Source organism: Liolophura sinensis, chromosome 8, assembly GCF_032854445.1.
Source record: "Liolophura sinensis isolate JHLJ2023 chromosome 8, CUHK_Ljap_v2, whole genome shotgun sequence".
Classification (NCBI taxonomy): Eukaryota; Metazoa; Mollusca; class Polyplacophora; order Chitonida; family Chitonidae; genus Liolophura; species Liolophura sinensis.
Window position 1 is genome coordinate 14,820,217 of NC_088302.1, and position 24,959 is coordinate 14,845,175.

Here is a 24,959-nt window from a genome sequence, read left to right on the forward strand (position 1 = left end):
TTAAGAGCCACCCCCATGGTGTTTGTATTAAACAGCTTCATCCATGTACACCTAAACCTCCTGGCTGATTTCATCACCTGTGAAAACCCTGCAATCCCACCTTAACACGTGTCCACCAGTTTCATGTTTCAAGTCAATTAGAAAGCGGAATCAGCAAATTACACATACAAGTACATATAACAAGAATATTCACTGTAGCATTTACAGCTTCAATATGGTCTTTGAGAGTTTCCAATGTAAATCACATGAAATAAAATTATGATCAAAATTTTTGTGCTCTATAAAAAGGAATATTCTCTAAATGACACACACATGTGTGTTTGCTCATGCGACAAAAACAATTTTGACAAATGTACACAAAACATGTTTCCAAACACTAATTATATATGTGTCTACTGAACATGCACACTATAGTTTACATATGTCTTGTGATTCCATTTTATCACTGAGCTACACTAGCTGAGCTTGAAACATAAACTGGCTTTAACACAGACAACCAGGTAAAGCTATAAAGGCCGAAGCTGAGTAGGTGAGTTGTGTTAGGTGACCTGTGTTTATGTCCATGTTGGATAGCCAAGTGACAGGCTAACCTAGCAGTGTGATGTGTAATCTTGTATACTATACAGCAAACTCCATTAATAATATCTTCAGCTTAAGAGCTCTGTCTAGCCTACAGCCAAGTGATACTTTACCTTTAGGGGTATGGTACTCTTTACCATTACTACGCCTGTACTGCCCTTCAACAGTCACCACTTTGTTCCCATCTAACTCCAGTTCTGTAAAACATAAAAACGCATAATTACCATGGCACTGTAACATATTATACATGTACGTCCTATATATTTACAGGGGCCTCTGTGGAGGACAGGGATAGCACAGCATGGCACAATGACCCAGGAGCCTCCCACCAATGCAGTCATGTCCAGCTCATGCTGATTTGCTCTTCCGCCGTTTGTGGGAAGGTCTGGCACCAACCTGCGGATAGTCATGTGTTTCCCCCAGGCTCTTCCCAGTTTCCTCCAACCACAATGCTGGTTGCCATCGTATAAGTGAAATATTCTTGAGTACAGCATAAAACACCAATGAAATAAATAATATATATGTACACATATTATTTATTTGATTGGTGCTTGAAGCTAGACCGTGCTCAAGATTTTTTTCACTGGAATGAATGAATGATTATGGCTTATCGCCACATCGGCAATATCTCAACCATATGGTGGAGATTTTTTCTGGACAAACCTCCATTCTTACAGCCATAACTGACTAAAGATGGATTTGAACCTTCAAATTCATTGGTTAAGCTAGGGAACATAACCAGGGTCAAGATAACACATAGTATACATAGTAAATGAAACCCAAAATGTCATCACAAAAGCTAACATCTGTACACATACATTGTATCTAGGCCAGGCTGAATATGAAATGTCATGATATTTTCAGTCCCAAATCCTTAATCGTAATATATTTTCATACAGAAATATATTCAGGTCTGTACCCAAGGCATATGTGTGCACAGTGGTAAACTTGTACATGTATAGAGGGCTGTTAATAATTATAATGCTATGAGTATCAGCGAGCTAACATCTGAGAGAGTTCCTTCCTTAGCTAGCCAAATCCCCGAGTGCTTTGATTTCCTGACAGTGGTGTTAGTAAGCCCGGGACACAGTGATAGTCATCAGCTTGTCAGGGACATGAGGTGAACCATCCAGGCAGACTGGACATGGTGTTAAGCCAGCAAGTCCTATATGTTTATGTACAAACGGCTGCCAAATTGTGGGAACCATGGACGAAAAAAAAAAAAAGCAGCAAACTAAAGAGACAACTTCAATCCAACTACATTGCAGGGAGGCAATCAACAAGGGATGTGAGCGCTCTTAGTCCTGGGCAACCCTACTGTAGGAACTATAGATCTCTCACACCGAAAAATCATTGGATTTGATGAAAGCTCAAAAAAGGCACAAATTGTACAAAGAACTGGTTTGACACTGTGGTTTGCCTTGGGCAGTGTCTGGACCAGTAAAATGGCAATCTCTGCACACAATCTGGCCTGTATTGAGAGTACGACGACACAAACCCGAGGTCTGGGGGGCTGTGTCCAGGACTGCTGATCCTATCATCCAGTCATGCCTTCTAATCAATGCTATATGTCAAACATGGTCAATTGGGTAGTGGAGAACATAGGTCATTCACAACCAGCAGACCGATGAGGAGTCAAAGAAACTGGTACACAGAATATTTGCTAGACGATTCTAGTCATTCCAATGTTTTCCATGGAAAATGACTTGGCCTGTCATAAATTTCCTTGAAATGCTACAAAAAAAGAACAGATTCTAAAAAAAATTTTTAAAATGGAGTAAACTTTACATTCTCAATTTTCAATGAATTCCGATGAGCTGTGGAAAACAGAATCAGTAACAGAAAGGCAAAAAACAACTGAACAACCAATGTTTTTTTTTTCCTGACCAATAAAGAACAATATTAAAATGCACTATACCTGAGAATTCAATGTGAAAGTGATAAATGAATACAATAGTCAGTTAAATACATGTACTGAGCACTTTTAAAACTATACACCACAAAGTATAACACGATAAACCAACACTAAATTCATCTTTACATGTTATTTCCAATTATGAATAATCCTGTCAGGTAAACTGACAGTGATGGGAAACAATGCTAGCCAGCACAATTCCATCCTAAACGTATACACTTCTTTTATAGACATCACAATTTCATGCTGTCGTGGTTCCCATTGTGTCAAAACTGAGGCTTTAAACATGTTTACAAACCTAAGTACTGTATTTCAGCCAAAGTTTAGCATTTTCCAAGTGAGTCATTTTTGCTTGTCTCACTGATTCATCAACTTTATTGCCTGATTTAATAATTTCTGATCAGAAAAACTTCATTAGTCAAAAGTATCATTTTAAGGCCTTTTTGTGCTTATAAATGTGCACTTGACCATACAAGTTCCAAAGTTTGGGACCTGCGGATGGTCGTGGGTTTCCCCGGGGCTCTGCCCAGTTTCCACCCACCATAATGCTGGCCGCCGTCGTATACGTGAAATATTCTTGAGTACGGCGTAAAACACCAATCAAATAAATAAATAAATCCAATGTCTGGGTGAAGTACAGTGCATATTTCCAACCCTTTTACACTCCCCTATTAAAAACAATTCTTTTACTCTCCCAACAAAGCAACAAAGCATACAATCGTAAACTGTCATACGACTGTAGTTCACATACCGACATAAATGAGGGCTAGATTCACATTCTGTAACAGCATACAGGCATGTGATATATTGGCCAAGCACCATGGATACAGATTAACTGGCCATCAGTGTGGTTGTATAATGACAAGGTCAAGAAAGGTCAGCATAATTCTGATAAAGTGTGTGGTTCTCCTAAAGTGTTATCCCCTCATACCCTAATGTCTGCATCAATCATCAGGCATGTTGAGTATATAGCACGCTTGCAGATGATGCCCTGGGATCAATTTTTAGAGGGCCGTTTGAGCCAAAATTGAAAACAGTCAAACATAATGAAACTGTTGCTAACAATAGCCAAGCAATTGTCATATGAGTTCTCCTCTACTGTCGATCATGACATGGCTATATTAATGGCATGAAAAATTAGCTTAACACACAAAGTGCACGTATTTTACCACAAATTTTTTATGGATCATTTAACACACAAGACAAATTTGTTTGCTTAAAGTGTTTCTACATGTACATGTATGTCCCTTTTTTTTTACACTATAATTAATACAAATACATGTAAAAGACATGTGAACTGAGGCCTGATCAAAATAGTTTGAATCCTACAAAAGAAAACCATTAATGCTAATACTTGGTTTTAAAAAAATTAGCTTACTGCATTTGTATTAAGTTTCTTTTGGATAAAACTGAGTGATTTTAAATTCTTGCAATTTTCCCCATATATAAAAGTAAGATATTCACTGTTTAGAGACAAAAGAATAAAATTACAGAGCCTTTATTTAGTGTAAAACTGGCTGTAAAAATTGATATTTTATACTATTGTACTTGAAATTAATTAGTCTTCCAGGTTTTGTTTAGATGCAAAAGGCAAATGTCAATGAATGCCCCAAACTAAACAACACTTTATGCCTCAATATTACATGTATAAACAGCACATCAAATTCACGGTTCCGATATGCTCTAGTAACATGTTGTTTAATGTATTAAAGCAAAACAAAGTAAAAGAGCTGGGACTGGCCTTAACATAAACCCAGCCCGCAGCATTGTAATGTCAGGTGGGCCGGAATCCGGTTCCTAAACCCATGCGTCATACACAGATGTTCACCTGCAAGGAAAGCTTTAAGTGTATATGCCATATAGGTGGAATGCCACACATTTCCTGTGAGCTTCATGTAAGACTTACTTCAAAAATGTGAACTCTTCACCATTCACATAACTTTACATTGCCATCAAAGCAATGATGAGAGTGGAGTAGGGAGAATCTCAAATACTCTGTCTCACATTGGGATTGAACACCCTGTATTTGCCACAGCAGTTGAAATAGAAGCATCTTAAGAACTTGCCCACAACTGCCCCCCCCCCCCCCCCCACCCTCCCACAACCCCAGACCTCTTCTCCACTTATATTTGTAAGCTACATCAGTTACAGTACCTCTGCCCTCATCCCTTTTGGCAAATTCTTCTTCTTGCTGGCGTTCTATCTCATCTCTCACCCTCCGCATCTCCTCCTGCCGCTGCAGCTTCTGTACATAGCTGTCCCTGAAAACACACAAACACACAAGACTTTTCTTTACAACTGGGTGACATACAAAACAACAGACGCACAAATAAGCACTTCGCCCCAATCAAAGAAGAGCTTAATAGCATATCTGAATGTGTACAATAAAACAAAATACCAGCAAATCTGAGATAGTGATTCCTTCTTTCTGATGATGAAAAGTTTAATATATGCATGCACATTTATATACTGACAACTTCAACCTGATTCCTTAAAGATGACATGTACTTGAAGCGTATACAGCACATTTACATGTACAGTACATGTAGGTAAAAGAATATTGTCAGGTGTCAGATAAAAATAACAATAATAACAAGCTAAAATGAAAAAGAGGGTCATTTCCTTGCTTGTATTCCAAAATTAATATACAAACATAGAGATCAGGAAGGACGGCATTTCACCTTTAGTTTAGCTTTCATGTATATGGCCACTTTAAGACTTTTTTGTAAAGTTTGATTAATTTCTTATCAGAAAGCTTCAGTGTTGGCATCATAAGTATCATTTTAAGGCACTTAGGTGCATCTGAAAGTGGATTTTTACAGGACACAGTTTGATTAAAAGACAGTAATATTATTTATACACTCCTTTAATATACATGTATTTCACAATGTAAGGGAGATCAGGTGCAGATGTACATGTTAATGATTAGAATTCATAATATTCAGATATTACATGTTTATCCCAAGCTGGTTTGTTCTACAATCGCAAGTCCGGCAGTGTATCATGTATGACAAATGAACTTGATGACAATAATATCTTTGACCAATTGGAAAGAACTGAAAGGTTTGTTCACATGAAGTAAACCAGCATGTCAGTGTACATGTGCATGTACATCTTTTTGTTTCTAAGTAAACGACAAAAAGGATCTCATTCAAATTTGAGTCATCTATATTCAGAAATTCTTTTGAAAGTAATGAGAGTTTTCTGTCCTAAGCAACAGCTTAAAATAAACTGCTCATGAAATTGCTAGAATTGTCCATGTTAAAAAAACAAACAAATTGATCAGAATCAGAACTAGGCAGTATAATACTGTAATGTAAATCTCTGCTGATAATACTTGCATCACGAGTCTGCATTTATGAGTAGCCTCATAAGCGTACACAATAAATGTCCTTTAAGTGCAACGTTTTTGCTGGATTACATGTTGGGAGCCTTTTTTCTGTGATTCCTAATAAGGGATCCTTATGCACCAAGGCTGCAATTTTTCCTGAATATTTTCAAGTAATCAAATTATCTGATCGGCTATTTCAGGAAAGTTCCCTCCAAGACAGGATTAACACAAAACATAATCACATGTTTGTAAATGCAGCCTTTTTTTCTTCACTCCTTGAAGCCATTTCATCCAGCTTTTATTCACATCACACACTTAAAGCCCAATCAAAATAAAAACCATGAAATAACCATTTGCACTGAAGATGTTTTCCAGAGGTGCCATCTTCAAACCTTCGGTATACAATCAATAAATTTGCCATAATCCTGCAAGTGTGTAAAACTGATTTGCAATTAGACCAAACAACATACTCAGCTGGATATTATTACTTTTTCTGTTCAGTAAACTAATCACAGGAGCCATGTTCATGACAAGCTACAATAAAACTTGCGAGGAGTTCTGGAAACTGCGTCTGCCATGAATCACTTTCTTAGCCAATAAGTACACAAGATTTTAAAGGGCAGAGTGATGAGCAAAAAGCCCGGCCAAAGCCTTCTTGTTACAGCATCCATTATCTAATCTACTTGTAACGTAAATAAACAATCTGCCACACCACACACTCACCCGAGGTTTTTTCTACACCTAGGTAAAGCTTTAAAGATAAGGGACCAATTAATTCAGATTGCTGCTGCCAAAATCAATGAAAACATTACCAACAGCTTTAACTCTTTAAACAGACACTATTACTTTAGCAGTGACAAGTCGCTATATCCAAAAAGGCCACAGGATTGTTCTATGCATAAGCGGCATTTTATCTTTTGATACTTACCTGTACTCTGAGACCAAATCCACTCCTTAAAATATACGTTATTATTTTGATGAGTTTGAAAAAACATACAGATGTGAAAATAATAAGGTGTAAACGTGTCCTTTACTGAGACTGCGTTCATTTTAGCACACTGCATTGCATACAAAAAAAATTCTTAGTCTTTACAACTTACCGTTAAGATTTTTTTAGATCTGCAGTTTGGTATTTGTATTTAAAACCTGACGTTATAGGCCCGAAGACAGATGTGTTCACTGATTTATACAGGTGGAGAAACTTTTAGAAACAGGTGCATGAAGGAAAAGATATTATCAGTACCCATCACATGCTACAGGTAGAGCCCTCTTCACTTTTCCATCTGCCATTAAAACTAGACACGGAATCTTCTCTCTCATCGTATTTCTCGCTTCATATTGTATGGCTAACCATTTATTCCACACGAATTCTATTAAAGTTTGGCACAAACTGAGGGACAGATGCTAAAGTGTAAATTATTAGTTTCATAAAATTCAGATATGATGTACAAGAACAGAGTACAGATATATACATTATAAGAAAAGAAATAATATTACTTCAGGTATTTCTAAAGACGGGTGGAAACAGACGTGAATGGCCACAGCTGTTTTTTACTTTATTATTTAATTTTTTTTTTTTTTTCCTGCTTAGCAACTCGATAAATCAAATTTTAATCTGGAATTCTTACACGGACATGGGATACAGCATATTAGAGCAACTGGAAACATAACGTCACATCGGGTCATGCACATACTGCTATATGGAAAACAGAGCTTGGGTGACATCAGCAGAAAGAGCTGCTGTCTCCAGTTATAGAGGTAACTCAGGCCTGATCTGGTAATATACATGTAGAGGTACTCTCAATAATAATTTGCAATTTTGCTTTACTTGGAACTGTGATATCTCAGTTATGTATTACAAAAATAAACCGTATGTTTTTTAAACTTCATGTGGGATAATTTACTGATGCATACATGTACATGTATATACATTTGATCTAGTATTATCTTTTCTTCTAAATAAAACATGATATACATCAGAGAGACATTGTTACCAAGATCCCTGGCTGCAATGTCAAGACAATTTCCATTCAACATTTAAACACAGGAACAAGACAAAAGTTCACTGTGAACTTTAATGAAGAGCTTTAAACAGAGAATGTTTGCATTATTCGCAAACCAATTGTTAGTGCATACATAATATTATACCTGAGTACATGTACCAATGGTTTGATTATCATAAACAATACTATACTCCTAAATACATCATGGTTCTTGCAGGGAAATACTACGAATGAAATTGAAGGAGTTTTCAAAGAGATTTCCAGGACCAAATTGCAATTTTCAAGGAAAGATTTTATGTAGTTAAGAGGTTATAGGAGAGACTTTCAAAAAAATTTGGCTTACATGTAGCTTAAGTAAACTTTACACAAAATACCAGCCTTGTCTGGGTACATGTTACTGTTCAAAACCCAGTAATAAAGTTTTTCAAATTTTATCAAGCAGGTCGCATTACTTTTTAAAATTTTAGAACCATTTAATACTATACTTTTAATAGTTCAGGTACAAGTCTGATACTTACTGAAAGGCAATAGTTTGGGCCATTCTGAATATAATTTGAAAATCTGATTTGATTTTTTCCCCTCAGGTATAGCCTGTTCAAATGTTTTAAAATTTTTTAACGGTGATTTATAGTTTTTAGTTTAACCTTCTGAGTTAGTGTATTTATTTCTTGCCCAATTTGATAGGGAGTCGTTACAATTGGCTACATGTACATGTACCTTCAAAATGGGGATGTTTATTTAACAAATAATATAATAGAGATGTACAATAAGATCTCTGCTTCAACAGAATTCTAGCCTTACTTTTTCTCCCAAATCTACTAAACCGCTGCTGTAAAGACTAGGGTTATATTTATGTGTAACTTTCTACTTCACTTGCTGAATGAGAGGAGACCCTTTTCAGATGTAGTTTACGTGACTAAGGCATGTGACACCAGCAGAAGTGCATTCAAACCTTACCATGTTCATCTGTCTTAAAGGCATCTAAAAACCATATTCTAGCACATCAACTCGAGTGGTGTAGTGGTATAAGCAAACCGCTAAGGACCCAACATGTTGTCTGATGGAAGTTCGAAACCAGAGCAATCCACAACAAGTTAAGTAAACCCTTTCAAAAAGATATAAATTGCGAATTATACAGTGCAACAATGACAGTGCCTGAAGCCAAGACACCGCATCTGTTCGATACATAATGACCCAGGTAACTGTTAAGACCCTAAAGTAATAAACATGGATGTGCAGTGGCCAGCTAACGGAAACCGGACCATGTGTAATGCTCTAACTGCCAATCGCCTCAGAAACATTTATAATTTGTTTTAGAAAAATTAGCTCTATGAATTCAGTTTTCTCACATTCTGATAAAGAATGATGTACACGAAAACTATTTCCTTACATCCAAAATCGGAGTTTCCAGGAGTTTTTTTATTTTTTACAGGACTTAAGTACTTGAAACAGAATTTCGTTTTTCCAGGAAATAACCCGTTTCAAGGACTGTGCGAACCCTGTACACACTTTGCTGCTACCATTTCTTCGTATACACATCAATAATCTACACTGTAGATGTTATATACAATGTACATGTATATGAGAAAGAAAGAGAAGACATTATACTTTACTGAGAAAGAGAACAAGACTCTGGACAATGTCAGACTCTCTGTCTGGCCAGGGCAGTATCATGGGGGCCGATCTGCCTGATCCACCTTAATCATGTAATTTGTGAAGGGGGCAAACAATTCAGAGGGTCAGATTAGTGGACATGCAGCTCACAGCTTCACAACCGACAACGGCGGAGCGATGGGAAAGCCTGACGGTAGAAGAGAAGCCAATCAGCCCTGCTGTCACAGACAAATGACTACCCACAACCTCTGCTGATAGCTACCTGTCTGTTTACAGCGCCCAGAACATTGCCCATTAGATCAATATGCAAGCCCTTAACTGAGATAAGCATATTTGGGTTTTGCATGACAGCAGTCTCACATGGCCTTTCCACAGAAACCAGTGCTTGTTGCCAAAAAAGCAATAAGGGTTACTACAGTTTTCTGTGAATCAGGCAATTGCCAACTGTTTTTTATTAGAGCATTTAAGGTAGAAATGCTTAACTCAAAAACAAAGCATGAATGATTGGCATTTCACACCACAATGGCATTATGTCAGCCACTATCACCCAAGAAAAGCAAAAAGAACAAATGCTTCCATAAATGAAAGAATATTTTCAGGAAATCTGTATTAAATCCCACAATTTTCAAAACAGAATTCAATCATTGACCACATTAGCAGTATTTCTGACATACTGTGGGGAGAGTGTACAATGAGTACAGGTATAAAAGGAACAGCAATGTGTACAGAGCAAGTTTCTGACATGTGATCTAAAGTTATGTCTCTTTACATGACAAACACATGGATACCTACACTAGTATTACACCATGTGCATGTAAATCAAGCCAAAACTTTTTTGTTCTAAAAAAATAACAAAAATATCTAAAAATGTTACACCAGAGATCTTTGGCAAAATATCTTGTTGTTAACAAGAACAGCTCAAACTTTTGCCTTCAAGAAAATATCACACCTTAATGCACATATTCTATATAGTGTTAAAATGATTCTAACGTTTGAAATAGTTATAATGCAATCCGCATATTAAATTTTTAGGAGCTTTATTTCTGATTTTAAATCTTAACATGTGCACAGACAAGCAGATATTTTCTGAAAGGGAACCAAGTCACTTTGGTTCCCCCTCCAACCATAAAATGACCGCTGTTGTATTAAAGTGAAAGACTCCTGAGTGTGGCATTATACAAGAGCCAAAGATATAAATAAATCAAAGGAAGATGAGAGCACTGGAAAAAAGTGTAACACATTTATCATATTCACATACATGTATGTATATATACCATGTCCAGTTCAGTAGAGAATCATGGCAAACCTAATACAAGTACAGAGCAGAACTCAAATGGCCAGCATGGCCAGCGCACCCCACCAGCATAATTTAACAACTTAAAAACGGGAACATTTTCAACTCTCCCTGGGGAAATCTGTAGCCATCTAAATTCGCCGGGGTTGTCAGTTAGAGAGACACACGGCGAACACGCCTGGGGTGGCTATTAGAGTGAAGAGGCACAAATATTCAGTCTAGGACAGCACAATATGATGCAGACTGACGGCATCCGTTAGAACCTACTTGGGCATCATCTTCTCCAATATGATGGACAAACGAACCCTTCTATCCAAAGCTGGATGATCAGCCAGAAATTACCATGCTTATAATAGCTGTCTCCAAATAATATCAGTCCAGTGACACAGAAAATGGGTAATAATTGAATTGGAACACAGTGGCCAAAAGTAGTTGTGCCTGTCAGTAAAAGAAGGCAATTAGTGAATAAGAACAGCCTAATATGTAATTCACCTATTGCCTTGAATTATCACTCAAGGACACAATAGGACACGCTTGACTTCACAATCACAGGTATAAACACAAAGGTAATAATTGGTCACGATGATTAATATATGATCAAACTGTTCACACCTTTTAAGAAATTGACAAGTGACCCTTGAATTCAGACCTACGAATCATAAGTGTAACTGGCAGTGCTTATGATAGCCATGTCCATAAAGGACATGTACCAATAACACCAGGTACTGTATTTGCCCTCATAATTTGTCCGGAAAAATGTTCAAGTATTTAAGGTCATAAATGTTATGACCTTAAATACTTGAAAATATAAATACATTTTTTTTACTTATCTGATGCAGTACATGTACTACCCTACATGCCCATAAATTTCATCCATGACTAACTTAGAGCCCTAGCTAGCGTTTTATAGAGTGGCGATCCACCATTCCTCTAGTAACGTCCACCATCCCTCTGTGAATCACAGTACCTAGCGCCATACCTAAAAATGTCCTTTGTAAAGTTTTTTGTTTCCGTATTTTTAATTTTCTGTCGAATAAAACAACGCTATGCACTATAATTCCATCGGCATATGATACATATGTGTAGTTATTTTTCGCCTCCAATTTCCTAGAGTTACTTTCAAATCGGAAACCTGTTAGTTAACACATCTTGAGTGCTTGAGGCATGGTTCCCAAAGCTCCAGAGTCGGCTGGCTGAGCAAATGTCTGCGCAAACGCTCAAACTTTGTGACCTTGCCAAGCCATTGCCTACTAAATTGTAAATTACACGTGTAGCGTCTAGAATGGCGATGCATTGAGCTGACACAGTAGCATGCTGAGTTCAGCTCGGTTATCTAGGAAGTGTCAGTTCATCCTAGAACAGTGTTTTGAAGGCAGGATGATTTCCCCATATAAAATTTCAGGTTAACTTCCAAAGGCATTAATTTGGCCTTTTAATTGGCTCTGAAAACAGGTGTTTTCAGGCGAAAGTTTGTCAAAAATGCCAGTGCGCTGACTTTTAGTGCAGCTTACTATTGAGTCCCAGATTACCGTTAAACCGTACACGATTTTGACGTAGGAAATTCTTTTCAGTACAGCCACAGTGTATGACCCCTGATAAGCTGTTTGCTTTCTGTTTGGGAAATTTTCGCTGCTTTAGAGGGATGGCGAACTTTTTTACGTTAAAAAGTACTTGATCCTGTTTCCTTTCAACTGAAGAAAGTTGAATGCAGAAGTTAGTGAAAATAAATCTTGGAAAGCTGGAATGGTAATATATGCAAGATTTTGTTGTCACAGCAACTACTGAAATGCTGGGCTTCTAAAGTCAGTTTCAATTAACATTATATTTGACAGACTAACTGATTGTTGTTTCTCCCCACATGATTATTTCACTCATATGATTTCACTGTGGGTCAATATTGTCAGGTGGGTGGAGGTAACCCCCGGAAGAAACCGCGGTAAACCACCGATCATTCGCAAGTCACTGACAACTTTCCCACTTGTCTTACAGCAGCCCCTTTTGCACAGTTCTACTAGCGTCGGCATCCACCTCGCCACCAAACCCCATGAAATTAAGCACTAAAATGCCTGCAGTGGAATGAGAAAATTCCCTTCCGTGGTGACCCCGGAATTATGGTCAGATATCATATCTATCGAATCAGGTACAGCAGCAAGCATTGCGATTAAGGATCCCGTCTGACTATGAGGATTACAAAGCTTACTAAAATACAATATTTTAGGCCACTTCAATTATCCTGATGTTAGATGTAAAACTACCCTTTTGATGTGACAAAAGCATTTCCGGTCCCCTTCCGCCCGACTCATTTGGCTCTTCCCCCATGCCTTCACCAAATCCTAGCTGGGAGTCTGTAACTTGCCCATTTTTCCTGATTCTGAGATTTCTATTGATTTAAGAAAGTTTCTGAGGTTTTCTTGGAACATCAGATGATATTATAAGAAAAAGTTTCAGCACAAAAAATAATATTTGTTGGTCAAAAAATTTTAGGTCATTTAGGGTACTTTCCAAACAAATCTAAAATCATCTTCTTACACCAATGGAACTCTCAGAATAAGGCAAAATGAGTACACGGACATAGTTTATTTGATTGGAGTTTTACGCAGTACTCAAGAATATTTCACTAATACGATGGCAGGATGGAGTTTTAGATCAAATACAGTAGGTCTTCAATGATGGACTATGTCAAGGACAGCACTGAATCATCTTGCATATACATGTACATGTTTAATATTCTCTACTTTATACTGCACAAACTCAGAAGTTACATGTATGTATACCTATAGCTTTAAGTGAAAAAAAAAGGGAAATTAGTTATCCCAGCACTTCAAACATTAAAAAACCACATGCATGTAGTAGTGAAAACATCTGCAAACTATGGGAAAATCAGCAGTATTCCTGCAGGTGGATACAAAAATAAATATACACTGATCAACTTACCCAAGATCTGCAGACATTTAACATAAAGTGTGTCAAGACGATGTAATAATTATGCATACAGTTCAGGCATGCTTCAGAATGAGATCCACACGTACTCTAACTTGGAGAGTCCTACGACAGCATGACAGAGCTGTGTTATCTGATCTATTCACAGACAAGCCTAAATCTACAATAGACAGATCTGTTTGGGGCGTAAGGTGTACACCCTGCAATACCCACAGGTAAACTCCCATGCAGACGACATTAACATGCACACCTATGACCCAAATCTAACTGTCAATACTCTGAATATCATCCTTCCCACCTGTTATCAAACTGGACTTTAATTCACACGTCCTAGCCAGTTGGAAAACAAAATCCATGTACCTGACACAATGTAGTCCAATCAGTACAGCTTGGGTGAAATTTTGTCACCTGACTTTGATATTACAGGTACTTGTCTCACCACATAAGAACATACAAATGAACATGTGTATGAATGTAACATGGATAAACATGGGCTGTCATCACTTTCTATTTCAGTAATCAAGTGCTGAACACATTTTCTGGCTACCTAAAGAGAAGACAGGTAAGAATTTCTTACTTCAACTCTTATTTTATATCGTGCGAGATAAAAAGAAAGCACGAAAGCATTTGAGTGTGTATTTTAATATATTATATATCTGAACAAATCGAAAGTAGACGGACATACACATAATGCTGTAGACTGTACTGTTTTACAAGTTTTGAAGGTGGATATTTTTAAGCAATGCACTGCACCAATTAGTGTCAGTTTTATGTGCTTAGAGATACCGATGTCTCCAGTTACATGAAACATCTGTCAATTACCCTTGAACACAACACAAACAGCACACTTACAAAAATAAAGACATATATGGAATCACCAAGCCAACATCCAGACAGTCCTTCTTCTTTCATCAAAATAAGATGTCCTTCCATAGATTTTTTAAAGACAAACAAGATTCCAAGAAACAACTCAAATCCTTGGCACAGAGATTGATTAGCTGTACCCCCAGGTGAGCACAAGAGGACAGAGAGTGAGGGTAGGTAACACAACGCCCAACCTTGGAGCCATAAGCCAACTACCTGAACTAAATCACACAGGTCTGCCAACACCATCAACAAAAGACAGCAAATACCACATTGAACAACAAAACTGGTGAAGCTTTTCCCACAACTCCACAAGCATTGTGAAGAGATTAAGTATACAATGCAGTTGTAAGACACCTTAAAACACCGGAATGGAGCAGACTGGATTTCACCCAGAACAACAATCTAAATATCAAATGCATACATTAACTGCACCATACATTTTCTAAAGCTGTGACATTGGTCTTACAAATCTACACCAGTGTAAATAATGAATATCTTCAGGAGATTTAATGATTGAAAGTGTAAAAGCAAATATTTATTTTAATGTTTGTGTGTCTTAGTGACTGGACATGAGTCTTAACCACACAATTCACACCCACCAACTATGTGCTGCATGAACATGTATATACCCTTATATATATATATATATATATATATATATATATATATATATATATATATGAATGAACATAAAGACTACATGTACTAGTATAGGTATATAATAAGCTGGACATGTTTGTACATACAGTATACATGTACTACTTAAAGAACCTCAGCTTACAAAGTATTTTTGTTAGTTCAGTCCATCCTACAACATGTGACCATGAGGACATTATCGAGGCCTTTGTGACCCAGTGATGAAGCTGACAAAAGGCTACATTTACCTGAGCACAATCTTTAATGGTCCACAAATTTATAGGCCGGATGTGGTCACACTTCAGAAAAGACTTGAGAACAGAAAACCTATCTGCCACCTTTTGACATAAGTGGAAATTCCACTCATGTTTTTGAAATATAAGTTTGCGCATGTGGCTGCTTTACAAGTTTCTCCTATCAATGGATGGATGGATAGTGACAGTTTATATGTCCACTGTGTTATGAATAGTACCACAGTTCTGAACAGATGATGTACGTGTGTTTTGCTGATGTGCTGGTACCCACTTCTGACACTTCAACACATAGATTATACAACATACATGCACATGTATGTATCTGGCACTCACACAGTTGAAAGAAAAAATTAATCCAGATATCAGTGTCATAATATTTTTACCAGCATTCATATATTTCACCATTTACATGTACATGTGTATAAATGATAAGAGATAAGCAAACTGAAAGTGAGAAAATAGGTTGCCAGACAGATGTAGAAATATGAAAAAAAACATTGTAATGTTAGCTGAAATTCCATGTGCCTAACCAACGGTCCATCTTCATCATTATATATACTAGAAAAGGACTAGGGCATTATTACATGCACACAACGCATTCATTATTACATGAATATACATGTAGATCAGCTTTGTGGTACATGTATCTGCATTTCTGTATTTTTACATTAAACTTGTCACCAAGACAAAACCACCTGCATATAAATAAATATATACAAGTATCTGTTTATAGGAAGTTTGAGGATCAATTGAGAACGACAAGCCATAAAAAGCAAAAATAAAACACAAAATAGTGATCTTCGTGTAGATGTAAGAATTTACTTTTAAAATGTGTTTTCACATATCCATCAACATGGATTATTTTTTCAAACGATCATTAATAAACCAAAATTCCCAGGTGACAATGTTTCATTTTAACACTTTGATGCACCTTACCTGTATGTGCGTCGGTGAGAGAGACGAGGTGACAGCAGCTGCAACTGTACATACATGTCCACTAGCCCCAGGAAGCTATACAAGACCCCCTGGTCCGTCATCACAAGCTTCTTGTTTTGAACAACTCCAGGTCACATCAATATTCAAATCCTGTTGCCACAACAAAATACCCCTGCAGAGCAGACCAGGGATAAAGCTATTCCATCCTTAAAGTCCAGGGCTAGAGGCCAAACAGAGAGCTTACGGCATCCAGTGCCAGGCCACAGACCTATCATTTCAGTGTAAAAACCAGATTGCAATATTGACACAGGCTACATTGTCCAGTATGGGTTTTACTCTGAACTGTGGAAGTCTTTGCAGACACCAAGAACCACAGAATCATACAACAAACCATCAGTACACAAAAGTTTAGACAAACTACATTTGTAGACTCAGGAGGATGAACAATTTTGTAGAGTTTACCATCAAATCCCACAAGACTTCAATGTGTAGCAGAATCACATATGGATGTACATGTAGTTCCTTGCAGCACATTTATGACAGCAGTCTTCCAAACTCTAGTTTGCTTTGTAGTCCTCTAAATAAAAAAGTCACCACCACAACACAGAGCTATGTATGTAGTAGACTCAGACACACACAAAAAAATATCCAAAACTTTTCGGGGCATTCCACCAGATCCTATTCAGGCTGATATCCACACCCTAGCGCCTATTAAGGCCACTGCCTGCAACTGTCACAGAACAACATAATTGGATGCTTTATCGATCTCCATCTTCATCAGCTGATGAGTAGATAAGAACACCCAATTAAACATATACTTGAACGCATATTCTTCGGTTGTACACACACTAGTTCAGGAATGGCCAAAGTTTCCAAAGAATTTCAAAGAACATGATGCACAGTGAGGTTTACTGGAATCCGCACACACGCTATAGTGAATGCCCTCAAAAACTAAGGCTGTGATGCCAAACTCTGAACCATGAGTTCTGAACAAAGTCTACAGAAAACAGTGAAATCAACACTTCCTACCATTCCGTTACAGAGGAGAATGGGAGAGCACCAAATAATTTAGAAGTTTTTTTCACTGGCCGTGCTGGATTGAAAAGGTACATGGAAGGGGAGAAGAAAGAATGGTAGTTTAAGAGAAGTAGGTAGTGATTAGGCCCGAGGATAAATGGCTGCTATAGACAGCAGGCTGTTAAGTACAGATCATGATCATCTGGGGGCTTGGCCAGACACACCGATTAGCCAGCGGCCAATCAATTCTTTCGCCTCAAAAATTAAACCCAGCCCCCTTCTCTCAGAGGATAATTTCATTAGTGTGTTATACTGTACATCCGAGATATTAATCTTTCCTCACCGCCTGTCTACTGGTGTTTTCCTCAAGCCATTTTCCCTGCCAAATCGCTTTTGTATGAAAATAAGGAGCGGTGCAAACTCAGAGCAAAGATCCCTTGGGGCCCATGAGTATGCTAACCTCTACCGCTGTGACTTTCATCAGATGGTGAAGTTTTTTATATGGACAATCTAAAATGAAAGCCAGTTGAAAGCCATAACAATTTTTCAAATTACATCCAAAAGGCTTTGCATATCATATGTCCTTTCCAAAGCTTATAATTACCACAGATACATGTACAAAGTAGTAGTAGTAGTTTGAAATGAAAAACTTTTGAAGCAAAGCATATTGAGCACTGAAGCTAGGGTGTCTTCTTGTTTAAAGGATTTTCTTTTTTTTTTTTTTTTTTTTGATTGGTGTTTTACGCCGTACTCAAGAATATTTCACTTATACGACGGCGGCCAGCATTATGGTGGGTGGAAACCGGGCAGAGCCCGGGGGAAACCCACGACCATCCACAGGTTGCTAGAAGACCTTCTCACGTACGGCCGCCAGCATGAGCTGGACTTGAACTCACAGCGACCGCATTGGTGAGAGACTCCTGGGTCATTACGCTGCGCTAGCGCTTTAACCGACTGAGCCACAGAGGCCCCTCTTGTTTAAAGGAGAAGAAAACTTAAAATTATGACACTATAGGCTGAAAAGAGCAAATTTTTTTCTATCTGGTGGTGTTATAAATTTGCGATTTTTTCTCGCCATACACGTAAAGCCTGAAAATGGCAAAGCTGGCATAAATCCCTGAGTCCATCGCGTCCTCCATCTTTAACACCCTGTAATTTATGCTGGGGGTGTGTTGCCTCTCAGCCAATGTGACTTGTTAAAACTGCCCGCTTGTTCGTGTAAACTCGGAACCTACATCCAACGTTCCGGCTTCCTGATCATCAAGGGGAAAACGTTTGTTGGGGGGGGGAGTATGACACTTGCAACATATGTTAGTTACTCCACAAAGCATTATGGGACATCATAAACATGTACCTTCAGAAAGATCAGAACTGCCTGGTTCACATTTTTGCATAGACTGCATTTTTAATTCAACAAATTTTGATGCATAAACAGCATGTAATGGTTAAGTTCTCTTTTCTTTATGAAGCATTTACTTATTTGACCAGACCACCAGACCAGTTGACCAATGAGGTCATATTTTTGAGTCCTGGACCAAAGCTTACAACCATTTATTTATTTATTTCACTGGTGTTTCATGCTGTAAGAATATTTCCCTTATACGATGGTGGCAAGCCTTATGGTGGGAGGAACCCGGGCCGAGATCACAGGAAACCGACGGCCACCAGCTGGTTGCAGGCAGACTTTCCCTCCAATGACCTGGCAGGGCGTGAGATTACATGTTTGAATCCAAGACCAGATCACTTGTCTTGAAAAATGAGATGACATGCTCAAGAACAGTCCACTAATCTTGACCAATGAGTTCAAATGTTTAAATCCAAGACCAGACCACTTGTGAGATTGCATGTTTAAATCCAGGACAAGATGACTTATCTTGACGAATGAGGTTACATGTTTAAATCCAGGACAAGACCACTTATCTTGACCAATGAGGTCACATGTTTAAATCCTGCATCAGACTAGTTGTCTTGACCAATGAGATCACATGTTTAAATCCTGCACCAGACTAGTTGTCTTGACCAATGAGGCTGCATATTTGAATCCTGCATCAGACTAGTTGTCTTGACCAATGAAATCACATGTTTAAATCCAGGGCAAGACCACTTATCTTGACCAATGAGGCTGCATGTTTGAATCCTTCACTAGACTAGTTGTCTTGACCAATGAGAATACATGTTTGAATCCAGAAACAGACCAATTATCTTGACCAATGAGGTTGCATGTTTGAGTTCAGGGGCTGCTTGCACAAAGCAATCGTTGGCTATGTTGATACTAACTACCGTGAAGAGACATCTTAAAAGCATACGTTGCCATGCTAGTTACCGTCAACTTAGGCTACAATCGTTTTGAGGAAGAGGCCTCAGGACCAGACTAGTTGTCTTCACCAATGAGGTCACATCTTGGAATCCAGGACCAGACCACTACTGTTTTGACCTGAATTAGGACAAATGTCTGAATCCAAAACCTGAAAGGTCAGAGCTTCCGGAACCTACATGTACAGATGGCCCTTGGACAGTCTGCTTACATGTAAATTGGGCTAAAATACAGACATTCTGCTACATCTATTTGTCAAATCAAATACATTAAAAACATTATTATTTGAGTTTATTTACATGTATCATCTTCATGGTCTTTAAAATGATAAGTTCCTTAATGGCACTTTTTAAAGATTTTACATCTTAGGTGAGTAAGCTCTGCTATATTTCAGAAAAAACAAGCATAAAGCCAAACAGATGGGTGGTACAAAAAGCAGTTTTTGAAGTTGAAAAATAAATCACAATCGATGGATATTAGAAAATGCTTTCCAATTTTCTTTATGAAGCATGAAGAAATTAAAGGTAGCAGTACATGAGATAAACCTATGGGTTTGTTACTGTATAACTGGCTGTAGAATTCAGACAGTTATATGTAAGCATGTGTCAGTAATTGTAATTAGCACTGGGCCTCATTGGACGCAAGATATACGCCTTTCTTTTCTTTAATTGGTGCCAGGAGCTATTTGGCTAGGGACTACTATTGATAGAATGGCCGTTACATGTACCTGTCAATATTCTCCTTACCTACAGCCATCTACATGAACGTACCATGTACATGTACTATTAAATATGCATATTCACATATTCGCAGTGCACATATTTATGAGTTCAGTCCCTGATTTCTCCAACGTCTATTTTACAGGCATACATGTACATTTACATGTGTGTCAGCATCTTTCAGAACTACACATACACAAGTATACATGTACATGTAGGAACAGATGAAAAACTAGCTGCAATTTGGTGTCAATGACCATTGCCATGGTAACCATTTTGGAAGGGCGTACTGATTCCATGACAAAAATAAAAGAGTGGCAAGTCATATTAAAAGGGCTGGGGAGCAACAAATAACAAATTAATGATGAATTGTGCTGGCCAGACAAGTAGATGACACAATATTGATTCAGGTAATGACTCACTGCTGTAAAATTGACAACCAGCTGATATCTGATGGCCCATAGGGTCAAGTTACCTCCCTTGAAAATTCAAGCTATATTTATACTCCTGGAACATGTTTAACAGATACATGCCGATAGTCCAAATAGTCCGACACTGTCTCCTAAGATACATTTGTACCATGTGCAGTCTGGGACCCAGGTTTTTTCTTTATCCAACACTTGTATGCACCTGGATACAAGTATTGCCTTAGTATTACATGACACGCATACCCTACATCTTCAACCTTTTCGCATGTTTGCACAGCGCTTATTCAAGCAAATTTTGAGAATATTTTTCTGTGTTGACTGACAAAATTATACTTTTTGTGAAGCCCTGAAATTTGCCAATTCAACCAATGTTTCTTTTTCCCAAAAATGTTTTGTCTCCAAAATCAAATTAAAAACATGCATAAAGTGCACTGCAAGTTGCTCTTTCTGACGTGAAAAGGTCGAGGAATTAGGGTACATTACATACATATTGTACAGTACAAGTAGATAAATCTACATGAGTAAACTGCTCACACTAATGACCACAGGCCTACATGTATACACTTCTACATATGTACATTGTATGCAAACAGATACAATAATACATAAAAACTTCCCACATTCCTTCATTTCTTCATGCTTCAACCCGTATTCAAGGAGATTTCACTAAGAAGTGTAATGAGTACAGCTGCAGTCCAGTTTATAGGAGAAACTAGACAGAGCCTTGAGGAAACCGTGTCACCCATAACCAGGCTGGAGTACACTGTACATGTACATGTAACATGCCGTGTGATGTACATGAAGAACAAAAATAAGAGGTGAGCACCCAAGCTACAAGTACAGTACATGCACATGTATGAGGATAAAGAATAGTACATGGACATCCATGTGGGTAAAGAACAGTACATGGACATGTATGTGGATAAAGAACAGTACATGGACATGTATGAGGATAAAGAATAGTACATGGACATCCATGTGGGTAAAGAACAGTACATGGACATGTATGTGGATAAAGAACAGTACATGGACATGTATGAGGATAAAGAATAGTACATGGACATCCATGTGGGTAAAGAACAGTACATGGACATGTATGTGGATAAAGAACAGTACATGGACATGTATGTGGATAAAGAACAGTACATGGATATGTATGTGGATAAAGAACAGTACATGAACATGTATGAGGATAAAGAACAGTACATGGACATGTATGTGGATAAAGAACAGTACATGGACATGTATGTGGATAAAGAACAGTACATGGACATGTACATGTATGTGGATAAAGAATAGTACATGGACATCCATGTGGATAAAGAACAGTACATGGCCATCGATAAAGAACAGTACATGCACATGTATGAGGATAAAGAATAGTACATGGACATCCATGTGGGTAAAGAACAGTACATGGACATGTAAGTGGATAAAGAACAGTACATGGACATGTATGAGGATAAAGAATAGTACATGGACATCCATGTGGGTAAAGAACAGTACATGGACATGTAAGTGGATAAAGAACAGGACATGGATATGTATGTGGATAAAGAACAGTACATGAACATGTACGTGGATAAAGAACACTACATGGACATGTATGTGGATAAAGAACAGTACATGAACATGCAAGTGGATAAAGAACAGTACATGGATATGTATGTGGATAAAGAACAGTACACGGACATCGATAAAGAACAGTACATGGACATCCATGTGGATAAAGAACAGTATATGGACATGCATGTGGATAAAGAACAGTACATGTACATGTATGTGGATAAAGAACAGTACATGGACATGTATGTGGATAAAGAACAGTACATGGACATCCATGTGGATAAAAAAACAGTACATGGATATGTACATGTATGTGGATAAAGAACAGTAAATGAACATGTATGTGGATAAAGAACAGTACATGGACATGTATGTGGATAAAGAATACTACATGGACATGTATGTGGATAAAGAACAGTACATGGACATGTATGTGGATAAAGAACAGTACATGGACATGCATGTGCATAAAGAACAGTATATTGGACATGTATGTGGATAAAGAACAGTACATGGACATGTATGTGGATAAAGAACAGTACATGGACATGTATGTGGATAAAGAACAGTATATGGACATGTATGTGGATAAAGAACACTACATGGACATCCATAAAGAACAGTACATGGACATGCATGTGGATAAAGAACAGTACATGGACATGTATGTGGATAAAGAATACTACATGGACATGTATGTGGACAAAGAACAGTACATGGATATGTATGTAGATAAAGAACAGTACATGGACATGTATGTGGATAAAAAACAGTACATCGATAAGTTTGTTGGATAAAGAACAGTACATGGACATGCATGTGGATAAAGAACAGTACATGGATATGTATGTGGATAAAGAACGGTACATGGACATGTATGTGGATAAAGAACAGTACATGGATATGTATGTGGATAAAGAACAGTACATGGATATGTATGTGGATAAAGAACAGTACATGAACATGTAAGTGAATAAAGAACAGGACATGGATATGTATGTGGATAAAGAACAGTACATGAACATGTACGTGGATAAAGAACAGTACATGGGTATTTATGTGGATAAAGAACAGTACATGGACATGTATGTGGATAAAGAACAGTACATGGGTATTTATGTGGATAAAGAACAGTACATGGACATGTATGTGGATAAAAGACAGTACATGGATATGTATGTGGATAAACAACAGTACAAGGACATGTACATGTATGTGGATAAAGAGAAGTACATGGATATGTATGTGGATAAAAAACAGTACATGGACATCTATGTGCAACCGTTTTGTTTTGTAAGACCGTCAAACACAACATACCCAAGATGACCATAAATTTTGTCCATGGCTAACTTGCCCACCTTTTCATGTTTCTGAGAGTTCTATTGATTAGACAGATGTTTTGAGGCTTGGTAGATGGGATGATATTTCACTGGAAAAGGACTAAATGAACAGCTCAGAAAAAGATACTGTATCTTTACAAACAAGAAAAAAAATACAAGACTAAAGCAAGACTGTGGCATAAATGTGCACATGAAGTTCTTCATATTTTAGAAGAAAAGACAATGAGACTAAACCAAATGTATATACGTGTACGTGTATGCATTGATAAAGTATCCCACTGGCATGACATGAAGTCTACACAGCGCGTCCAGGTTTACTAACTGACTGCACATGTAAACTTTTGAAGTGCACTGGCTAAAATACCCTGTACATAAGCATACATGTACGTATGTGTACCAATGCAGCTTTAATTTCAAACCCTAGCATGTGCATACATGTACATGTTATTGAAAACCATGACATGAATCTAATTATCTTACACCAAGGCAGCTAAAATCAGGCCGTTTTATGGTATGTGGTCAACATATCAAGCACTATTAGCATGACTGATACATTATTGAGATGTTCTGTCCAATACAGTCAAATTTAGGTCCTGAGGGACAACTACATGTAACTAACAGTGCCTTAATCCCTTAATACATGCATGTATCTTTTAAAACATAGGGTCAGTAACAGGTTCCAATTTGTACAGACACACGAAAACAAAAATAATACAGCTATTTACATGTACCTGAAAAATTTAATTCCGTTCTTGAAAATGTTTCAATTTCAAATTCAGCACATGACCATGTACAGTCAGTGTACACACACTTCCACACTTTGTTCATGGACAGCCGCATTAACTATGTTAACTTGATTGGGACAGCAAAGTGAAATGTCGTGCTAGATGATGATCAAGTCATGCAATTTGTGCACCGGAGCTAAGGTGCAATAAATCATATATTGGATTCACCAGGAAGAAGCCACAGATGAGCTTGGACATAATAAGAGGAACTATATAAAATTCCCACCTCCCAGATACATGTATTGAAAATCATAGTTTTCGCTTCATGCCCGAGCTGGACTTTTATGTAAATGCAGGATATACTCAAATATTAATAATGTCTTTCTCCATCAACTTCATGTAACACTGTATGTACAACAGCTGGTGTGAAATATTCATATGGCATCACCATAATGATCATTAACAGATTTACATGTAAATC

The 24,959-nt window shown here is 37.7% G+C and overlaps 1 protein-coding gene across 3 annotated transcripts in view; it reads right to left on the reverse strand.

Moving 5' to 3' along the window:
* Window positions 1-24,959, reverse strand: part of LOC135473760 (uncharacterized) — a 129,263-nt gene that overhangs the window by 95,488 nt on the left and 8,816 nt on the right. For all 3 annotated transcript variants that reach the window (XM_064753644.1, XM_064753643.1, XM_064753641.1), the window contains exons 3-4: window positions 4,649-4,755; window positions 693-776 (exon numbers count right to left, since the gene is read on the reverse strand). In XM_064753644.1, coding sequence (XP_064609714.1) covers window positions 693-776; window positions 4,649-4,755 — 191 coding nt within the window. The remainder of the gene's footprint in view (window positions 1-692; window positions 777-4,648; window positions 4,756-24,959) is intronic.